Below are 10,940 nucleotides of genomic sequence, written 5' to 3' on the forward strand. Positions count from 1 at the left end.
GTGTCCAAATAAGTTTTCTATACTATGAGTTATTCAAAGCAACTATAGGATGAAGCTACTACTTAAATAACTGAAGTTTCAATGTCAAACAAATTCACACGCCTATATGTAGATGGTTGGAAGAGGAAATTAATCTTTGCAAGAAATGGTAATTAAGAGCCCAAAACCATCTCAAAAACTGAAGCTTCCTGCAGAACATCAACAAGCTAAGAAGAAGCCACTATTTGTAGACAAAAGGAATTCTTCATTCATGATAAATAACTCAACCTTCAACCAAGTACACCATTCAATCTTTTTGCAGCATAACGCGCCCAATAAATAATATTAGATTAATTTTAGAAAATATGTATGTAAAATACCTAGTTTGGAGGAAAGACCATGAGTTCATCTACACCATAAATTGGGCAGTAAATCCGCCCCTGATAATCACCTTTCTTTCCTCCAAAACATCTAAAATGTAAGATTTTGGAACGAAACACAAACACTCAAGATTAAAGATAGTACATTTTTGGAGGTCTTAGACTGACCAATCAATTTTGAATAAAAATGAAGAAATAACAAAATTTATGATTTTCATCAGGGTTCAATAAGAATGACAAAGTTGAATTAACCAGTAACGTCTATTAACGCTATGCATTCAGCACGGCTAAAGACAAACATAAGGGACTCCATAGCTACCATCCACAAGCTCAAAGCTCAAATATGCAAAACACGAGGGAGGAGATGTTAAGTAAAAGTTAAAACATCTTCAATTTTTCATTTGATAAGCCGAACAACAAAGAAAAGGTTCCCTCACTTTAATTTCTTTCCAAGGCAAACAGCAAAACAGAGAAAATCAACTAACTAGTACTATTTATTTCTTGTTCTATATATATATTTATCTTCCTATTCCTTTTCCACCAACTTCAAAATGCACCTGAGAACATTAATTTGTCACCAAATTCCTGACTACATTTCAAAAGAATTTTGATCAATCAATTGGACGTTATATGTTTCTAGCTAAACAAAACATTCTTCTTTGTGTGCGCGCGTGAGATGTTATATATGCATGAGATAAATAACACGATCGACGTGCCAAATCCTAAACAACTGTCCTAATTAAATCATGTATGTGAAGCCGTCAAAGAATTTCAATGTAATATAACAGTATGCTCATCCTATATCATTTTACGTTACAAAAATTTTCAAATGAAAGGAGGAAAATACCAAAAAGAAAAAAAAGAAGATAAATTACGTATAATGATCAAACCTATTCATATTGTCTTAGCTAGGTTTTTTCTTTTTACCAATGCCCAACAGAGTCAATCTGCTGCTCTTGTTGAGATAATTGGGATTGGATTGAATTCTGTGAAATCAATGGAAACGGAAACGATTGATCTGTTGACACAAATGAAGGTTGAGGCAAACCAAGACCTGAGGGAGAATTATATACGCTGTTGTAATTAGGCAAACTAGGCGAATGCGCGTGATCATGTAGCTGTTGCTGCTGCTGCTGCTTATTAGGAACATTTAGTTTTTCACCTTCAAGTTCTCTGTACTTGTTAAGATATTGCTTTAGTGGGTTCACATATTCGTCGAACCCAAGGACTCCGATAGCCCATATAATGTCATCGCCATTAATGGTCTTCCTCTTCTCGCGTTGGCATTTGTCTGATGCTTCTCCAGTTACAAAGCTAATGAACTCAGAAACGCATTCTTGGACCGTTTCCTTTGCATCTTTCGATATCTTTCCATTTCCTGGGATGACTTTCTTCATGATTCGTCCCACATTCGCTATTGGAAGGAACCGGTCTTGTTCTTTACTATTATTATTACTACTACTACTATTATACTTATTATTGTTGTTGCTGCTTTCGGTCTTGATATTGGTTGTCAACGTAGAGGTTGTTGTTGTTATAGGAGTTGTTTGTATGGTGATATTTGAATTAGTTTCTGGGCTTCTTTTAATAGCCACATTTGGCAGAATTCCTCGCCTGTCATCTTCCATTTTTTGTTTTTGAGACAAAAGTGAATTAGGATGATTTAATTAGCTTTTTATATCACAGGGGGGTAAATGGCAAGATAAGCATAAAGTTAGGCATTATAATAGGAATTTTCAAGGGCTTGGATTAATTCCCACCTGTTTAATCCCCCAGACTCGTTCTAAGGAGGAAAAGGGAATTTTTTTGTCTCTCTATATTGATAACTAACGTAACCAACTCATAATAGTACTTCCTTTTGTGTGCCTATTAACAAAATATATTACTTCCTTTTATGTCTGGAATCAATATTACTTGGAGGGAAATAACTAAACAAAAGCCAAAACCTCTTGGCTAGAATTTTTCATCTTCTCCTGTGTGTCCTCAGTCCTCTCATACGTATGTTACCAGGTTCTGGAAGTTCAGTTCAGTCAAGAAATATATTTGTTATCAAGAAATATATATATAAAGCTCATATGTATTTCATTTTTGAGGTTTTGGGAGGAAAACAAGAGCGCAAATCAGAGTTGTTGAAGCTAAAATATATCAACTCTACAGTTTCTCTTTTTTTTCCCAGACGATATGATTTATTTGATTATTTTTATAGGTTTTTCTAGTTGAATTTTTTGAAGCCGCTCTTTAATTCATTCCCCATAAGATTTTATCTTTAAAAATAGGTAGATTTTTCTTTTACAGAAATTAATTTAGCCCATTAGACAACGACGGACATCATTTAAAAATGGGTGAAATTCAAAAATAGTCAAATTTAAAAGTGATAATTGAAAAATAGTCACAACTTCAAAAGTAATCGAAATTTAGCCACTTTTCATGTAAAGATAAATCTGTACGAAAACACTGTTTAAAATACAAAAAATATTTCAGCATAATATACTGGAGTTCGAATTTTTTACATGTAAACTTCCAGCATAATATACTGAAGTTCCAACATAATATGCTGGAAGTTCATACACAGGTGCTCCAATCTCCGGTATATTATGCTGGAACTTTTCGTGTGCTGGAGTTCCAGCATAATATGCTGGAAGTTCATGCATAGGTGGACCAATCTCCAGTATATTATGCTGGAACTTTCCGTGTTGCAGCAAAATAATGGCTATTTTTCAATGACTTTGCAAACACTGGCTATTTTTCAATTACCAGTCCAAAAACTGACTATTTTTCAATTACCAGTTCAAAAACTGGCTAGCCCGTACTATTTTTACTAAATAGTTGGATTTTTTGTGTGTGTAATTACTAGTAGCAGCGTTATTCATAGGCATAAAACATGTTATTTACAGCTGCTTTGTTGTTGCATTTAACGAATTATAGTTTAGGTTAAATACATCGTCGGCGTAAAAAAAGCTTTTACACCATCAAGTCACAAAGGATATATGCAAATAAACCTTCTTAAAATGTTAGATTTGTAAAATTTAAAATAGGAGAAATTACCACTATAACAAATAATGGTGACATGATGATGTAAATATCACTTTCAATGACAGAGTATATAACTTAAACACAAACTGTTAGAAAGGCCCTTCTTTAATATCTACTTCCGGTGATATTATCTTAAGCCATTTTTTTTGGGTAAGTAAAGTATATTATTTACCAAGGGAAATATGTACAAGTACAATCAGACCCTTTGTTGGACAGATGGCCCCAACCTTGATCCTAAGCATGCATGCATGCATCTATGGATATGCATTAATATCTTGCATGAAACTAGCTAATTTTGGTCTTAGACTACTCCTGTAATGTACTTCCTGGACAATCAATCGTGTGATGTCCTCCACTCTCCTCTTCTTCTGATTGAATATTCTGTAATTCCTTTCGTGCCACACATAGTATATGGCAGCAACAAGTACTAGTCTGTACACCACCCCTCTTAAGTTTCTTCCATTAGCATGCATGATGGTCCATTCAAGTTCCTCACTCCAGCCTTGTACACCTCTATGGATGTTCTGCCATGTTAATAGTTTTTTCCATAAACGTGCTAGAATTGACATTTTAAAAAGGGAAAAGGTCCAAAAATGACCTTGTGGTATTCGAAATGGATCAATTATAACCCCCGTTTAAATTTGAATCCAAAAATGACCCTGCCGTTATAAAATGGGTCTAATAATGCCCTTGTGTTATTCAAAATGGATCAATAATGCCCTGGATTTTTTTTTTAAAATGCTTTTAAAAACTGAAAAATATATATTCTGTAAAAACTAGAAAAAGAAAGAAATTTGCAAAATATATATTTTAAGTCTTTTCAGTTTTTTAAAAGTATTTGTTTTGTAAAAACTGAAAAAAAAATATTTCTCCTAAAGCAGTGGACTACATATGCATTAGTTTTTAAAAAATAAAAATATTTTGCAAAATCTTTTTTTTTCAATTTGACGGTTCAATATTTTTTCGGTTTATTTTTATAAAATAAAAAATCTACCATAATTATCGGTACAGTTATATATTTATATAAAAATATACGGTTTTATTAAAAAAAAAAATAAAAATCGGTTCAGCATGGTACGATTATCTCGGTTTAGTCGATTTTTAAATATTTATTTACACAGACATATAACTGTAAATGAATATTTAAAAACCGACATAATCGTACCGTGCCGAACCGATTTTTAAGTTTTTTTTTAATAAAACCGTATGTTTTTATTAAAATTTCAAACGATTATGTCGGTTTAGTCGGTTTTTAAATATTTAAAAAAACCGACATATAACTGTAAATGAATATTTAAAAACCGACTAAACCGACATAATCGTACCGTGCCGAACCGATTTTTAGGTTTTTTTAATAAAACCGTATGAATCTATAACTGTACCGATAATTATGGTAGATTTTTTATTTTATAAAAATAAATCGAAAAAATATTGAACCGTCAAATTGAAAAAAAAAAGATTTTGCAAAATATTTTTATTTTTTTTAAAACTAATGCATATGTAGTCCACTGCTTTAGGAGAGTTTTTTTCCAGTTTTTTTAAAAAATATTTTTTTTTCCAGTTTTTACAAAACAAATACTTTAAAAAAATTGAAAAGACTTAAAAATATATATTTTGCAAATTCCTTTCTTTTTCTAGTTTTTACATAATATATATTTTTCAGTTTTTAAAAGCATTTTAAAAAAAAATAAAAATTCAGGGCATTATTGATCTATTTTGAATAACACAAGGGCATTATTAGACCCATTTTATAACGGCAGGATCATTTTTGGATTCAAATTTAAACGGGGGTTATAATTGATCCATTTCGAATACCAAAAGATCATTTTTGGACCTTTTCCCTATTAAATATTATTCATCACAGCCCCAATTTTTCAGTCATGGTAAATACTACAATGTAAAATATCTTAACCCATTTGATCGGCATGTCCCTAGTGTAAAGTCTGTTGTGTATAGCCAGGTATAGAATGAAGAGCTATATTGGACATCCTATGTTATTGCATATCAACCTTTTCCAAGATACTTTTGGAAAATATCCTCTCAATTTGTTGTAGACATCTCTAATGGAGTATTTCTCTGTATTAAGCTCCTGCTCAATGTTCAAGGCAGCCTCATTCAGGTACTTTGCAGCTTGAATAATCTTCTGGATCAGCCATGAGGCTTGTTTAGCATTGACAGACCAAACTTACCTTCCTTTTATGTAATATGTGTGTACCCATTGGATTCATAATCTGTCATTTTTCTTGTGTAGGTTCCACAAGTGTTTGACAATTGCAGCCTGGTATCTATAAGTTGGTGATGTTCAGACCCCCTGATGATTTTGGCCAGCATAGTTTATCCCATGATATCAAAGCTTTTCTCTTGCCTTCAGTTTCTCCTGTCCATAGAAACTTTTTACAAATTGTCTCAATCTTTGTAATAATTTTCTTTGGGAGAGGGAAAATCTGCGACCAGAAAGATTGGATGGCAGTTAATACACTTTTAATCAGTTGTAATCTTCCAGCATATGAGAGGAACTTGACTGTCCAGCTAGTGATCCTTCCAATCATTTTGTCCAGTAGAGGTTGACACTGGTGTACTGATGATAATCTCTTTGTGCTCATTGGTACCCCCAAGATATCTGAATGGTAAAGTTCCCCTGCTAAATCCAAGAGTCTGCATAATATCCTGTTGAATTCCCTCTGGTACTCCTCCAAAATAGACATAGCTTTTGCTTTGATTGGCTATCAATCCTGATGCAGATGAGAATTGTTGGAAGCATCTATATAGCAACATCACAGAAACTTTATCACCTCTACAAAATAGGAGTAAATCATCAGCAAGCTAAGTTGAATTACTCCCAGCTTCTCACACCTTGGGTGATAGTTAAATCTGGTTTGCTCTTCAAAGTTCTCAGTAACCTTGTTAGATACTCCATTGCCAGTACAAAAAGTAAAGGCGATATAGGATCACCTTGTCTTATACCTCTCTTAGCAGCAAAGGGAGGAATTGGGTTACCATTGGTAATGATGGAGTATGTAATTGTACTGATGCAGCTCATGATCCATCTGACAAATTTTTCAGGAAAGTTAAGGCCTGATAGTACTTGTTCCAAGAACATCCATTCAATGGAATCATATGCTTTTTGCATGTCAATCTTGACCATACATCTAGGAGATATGCCCCTTCTACCATAACTTTTGACCAATTCATGACTAAGTAAAATGTTATCTGAGAGTAGTCTGCTAGGTACAAAGGCTGCCTGGTTGCAATCCACCAATGAATCCATAACATGTTGCATTCTATTTGTGATCATTTTTGAGATGATTTTGTACAAAGTAGTACAACAAGACATTGGTCTATATTCTTTAATAGATGTAGGGTTTTTGGTTTTGGGATTGAGGGTAACTGATGTACTATTAATTGGTTTGTACATTGCACCAATATCAAAGAACTGAAGTACTACATCTGTTACTTCATCACCAAGCACATGCCAAGATTTCTTAAAGAATCAAGAATTAAAACCATCTCCTCCCGGGGCTTTTGAATCATCTATTCCCTTCAAGGCTTGAGCTACATCTTCTCTAGTAAATGGTGCTATGAGCTGTAATTGTTGACTTCTACTTAGTACTGATCCCTCTTGCATAACTCCAGGATTGATAGCAGGAATTGCCTGGGTACTGGAGCTTAGTAATCCCTTATAGTACCCCCACAATTTCAGCTTCAATAGAGTTTGCAGTCTTCAATATAGTCCCTCCTTCTGTTGCTAGGTACAAAGGCTGCTAGGTACAAAGGCTGCCTGGTTGCAATCCACCAATGAATCCATAACATGTTGCATTCTATTTGTGATCATTTTTGAGATGATTTTGTACAAAGTAGTACAACAAGACATTGGTCTATATTCTTTAATAGATGTAGGGTTTTTGGTTTTGGGATTGAGGGTAACTGATGTACTATTAATTGGTTTGTACATTGCACCAATATCAAAGAACTGAAGTACTACATCTGTTACTTCATCACCAAGCACATGCCAAGATTTCTTAAAGAATCAAGAATTAAAACCATCTCCTCCCGGGGCTTTTGAATCATCTATTCCCTTCAAGGCTTGAGCTACATCTTCTCTAGTAAATGGTGCTATGAGCTGTAATTGTTGACTTCTACTTAGTACTGATCCCTCTTGCATAACTCCAGGATTGATAGCAGGAATTGCCTGGGTACTGGAGCTTAGTAATCCCTTATAGTACCCCCACAATTTCAGCTTCAATAGAGTTTGCAGTCTTCAATATAGTCCCTCCTTCTGTTGCTAGGTACAAAGGCTGCTTTTTTGTTTTTTTACCTTTCATACTAGCATAGAAATAGGCTGTATTTGCATCCCCTAGCTTGAGCCATTGAACTCTGGATTTCTGCTTGTATATGCTTTCTTCAATTAAACTCCATTTCTCTAGTTGTTGTTTGCTGTTACTTGCTGCTTCAAACAGGTTAGCACTGGTAGTAGCATATATTGTTTGTGCTTGAATGTGTTGCAGTTCATCTCTCAGCCTTTGTATCTTTTCTGTGACCCCAAAAAACTCCCTTTTATTTAGGGCTTTCGGTGCCTTTTTTACTAGTTTCAAGTTCTGCCATATACTCTTCATTCCTCCATGTTGTGCATGCCAATTTTCTTATATTAGTTTTCCAAAATCAGGATGATCAGCCTAGCAGTTATAGAAACAAAAAGGTTTATTCCTATGTTCTAGAGCTGTGTCTAGAGTGATGCTTATTGGGGAGTGATCTAAAAAAATAAGGATTCATTACTTGTACTTGTGTTGGATCCATTTCAAGTATCCATTGAGCATTCACTACCCCTCTGTCAATCCTACTGTATACATGCCCATTTGTCCATGTGTATGATTTACCTACTGTTGGAAATTCAAACATTCTGCAATCTTCTATAAAGCCCCTAAAATCCCTGACTTCACTGTCCTGTACTTCATTCCCATTTACTCTATCCTCCAAGTCTAATATAGCATTAAAATCTCCCATGACTAGCAAGGGTCTTTGCATGTGTTCAGCCAAATCCCTTAGGCTCTCCCATAAACCCATTCTGTCCTGCATATTATGGAGTCCATAGACTGTAGTAAAGAGAAAACTCTTGTTGTTGTGTACTAGTTGAACTGCTCCATGTATATATTGTGTATTACTGTGTGTCATAATGAATTGAATGCTGTTAGGATCCCAAATCACCCATAGTCTGCCTCTATTTGTATTCACTGTATTAGTGTACCATTGCCATCCCGGTAACAAGTTACTTATTAGTTTCCCAGCTTTATCATTCTGGATTTTATGTTCACTTATTGCCATAATACTTACTTTATTCTCCCTAATAAACTTCTTCATCTCCTTGTGCTTATACACTTTATTGAACCCTCTTACATTTCAAGTGACTAGCATTCTTGTACTTTGGAATGAGATGTATTGCATCCTTTGTCTGCCCATGCAGAGACACATATGATTGAGATAGTTCATATGGATGGGGAGCCCAAGAATTCTTCCAAGTCTGTCATGATGATCCGGGCTAGCGAAAGTAATCCAGTTAAAGCTCTAGATTTTGAAAAAGCAATGCCCTTAACAGTTGAAGGGGTGTCGGAGAAGCTAAGCACGCTCAATGTGAAGCCATCTGTATTGGATGTGAAAGGGCCTTCAATTGATGTTGAAGCGAACCAGGAAAAGCAAAAAGTGGTCGTGCCAGGGGTCTCGGGCAAGCCTGTCATAATTATGGAAGGGGATCGTATTACCCCCGTTATTATTAAGCCAGTGACCCAATTACCAATGGTTGACACAAAGGCCGTCCCATGGAATTACAAACAGGTGATAGTAACATATAAAGGGAAAGAAGTAGAGGAAGAAGTTAATGAAGCCGGAGGACTGACTCGTTCTGGGACATGTTTTACCCCAGAGGAACTGAGGAAAGCCAAGCCATTCAAGGATGGCCACATCCCAGTAAAGAAGCCGGTCACCGAAGAAGAGGATGAAGAGTTCCTAAAAAAGATGAAAATGCAAGACTATTCCATTATAGAGCAGTTAAGGAAAACACCAGCTCAGATCTCTCTTTTGTCTTTGCTGATACATTCAGATGAACACCACAAAGCCCTGATGAAGATTTTGAATGAGGCCCATGTTCCTGATAAGATCACGGTGAACCACTTGGAAAATATTGCTAACAAGATTTTTGAAGCAAACAGGATCACTTTCTCAGATGATGAACTTCCTATGGAGGGTACAGAACACAACCGAGCTCTTTATCTCACAGTGAAGTGCGAGGATTCTACTGTCTCAAGGGTACTGGTTGATAACAGTTCTAGTGAAAATATTTTCCCTCTGTCCACTTTGTAAAAGTTGAAGATCGGCACTGAAAGGATCCACATAAACAATGTATGTGTTAGAGGCTTTGATGGAGGAGGGAAAGATTCTGTCGGTGATGTAATGCTCGAATTGTCAATAGGGCCAGTTGAGTTCACTATGGAGTTCCAAGTGCTAGATATGGCTGTCTCCTGCAACTTATTGTTGGGCATGCCCTGGATACATGCTGACAAGGCAATCCGTCTTCTCTACATCAAATGGTAAATTTTGAATGGGACAGGCAGGATATAGTTGTGCACGATGATGAGAACTTATCTGCTTACAATGACACAATTGTTCCATTTATTGAAGTTGAATATGATAAAGGGCCTTGGGTTTACCAAACGTTCGAAACAGTGTTTGTCGAGAAGATTCCTGAAGGAGAATGCATACCAGGTCCAAAGCTACCCTCCGCGTCCGTCATGGAAGCAAATGAAATGTTGAAGAATGGTTTTGTGCCAGGCAAAGGCCTGGGTTCGTCTCTGCAGGGTATTGCACATTCTGTGTGTCCACGTGAAAGTTTCGATACATTTGGTTTGGGATTCACACTCACAGGGAAGGACATGAAAAAGGCTAAAATTTTGAAAAGAAAGGCATGGACACTTCCTAAGCCTGTTCCACATATCTCCAAGTCTTTTGTCAAGCCAGGGGTCGCAAAACGCCCAATATCAGCGGTCCCAAAACTTGTGGTCAACTTTGATGAAGAGCTGATCAAGAGGTTCCAGAGTCTGTTTGATGAGGTTAATGTGGTGGAAACCGGGGAAGGTTCCAGTAATGCCAATGTGCAGCTTGTTGTGCCAAATGTGAAGCTTAGCAATTGGAAAGCTACTCCTCTCCCCACCCGGAAGGAGTTTTGGTAGTTTGCTTTGTTTTCCTTTCTGTTATCTGGGTTATTCTAGGGTTGTAATCCAGATTATTTTTTATTTTTTATTTTTGCTTGTTTTGATGTACAAACCCTTCTATCCTTTTATTTTCAATGAAATACAATTTCCCGTTTTCCATTATTCCTGATAGCGTTTCATTTTTGTTTTTGTTTCTTTTTCTGTACAGTTCTTTTTATGTTGGTTTCAATGACATGACATGCATGAGGAATTTTTAGGCAAATCTTAAAAGCCAATCTAATTCCGAAATAACAATCCAAGAAGGAGAGTGTGATGATGAAACAGAATATGATGAAGAAGCAGCATTTCA

The 10,940-nt window shown here is 35.7% G+C and overlaps 1 protein-coding gene across 1 annotated transcript; it reads right to left on the reverse strand.

Moving 5' to 3' along the window:
* Nucleotides 1-1,115: 1,115 nt before the first annotated feature.
* On the reverse strand, nucleotides 1,116-1,987 carry LOC107808081 (uncharacterized). Its single transcript, XM_016632562.1, has one exon. It carries the CDS (start codon nucleotides 1,985-1,987, stop codon nucleotides 1,283-1,285), a length of 705 nt encoding a protein of 234 aa, XP_016488048.1. The 3' UTR covers nucleotides 1,116-1,282.
* Nucleotides 1,988-10,940: the final 8,953 nt, after the last annotated feature.

This window comes from Nicotiana tabacum, chromosome 13 (genome assembly GCF_000715075.1).
Source record: "Nicotiana tabacum cultivar K326 chromosome 13, ASM71507v2, whole genome shotgun sequence".
NCBI lineage: Eukaryota > Viridiplantae > Streptophyta > Magnoliopsida > Solanales > Solanaceae > Nicotiana > Nicotiana tabacum.

Bases quoted from the DNA above. Each gene is read 5' to 3' on its own strand.
- LOC107808081 (XM_016632562.1), bottom strand. From the start codon at position 1,987: ATGGAAGATGACAGGCGAGGAATTCTGCCAAATGTGGCTATTAAAAGA.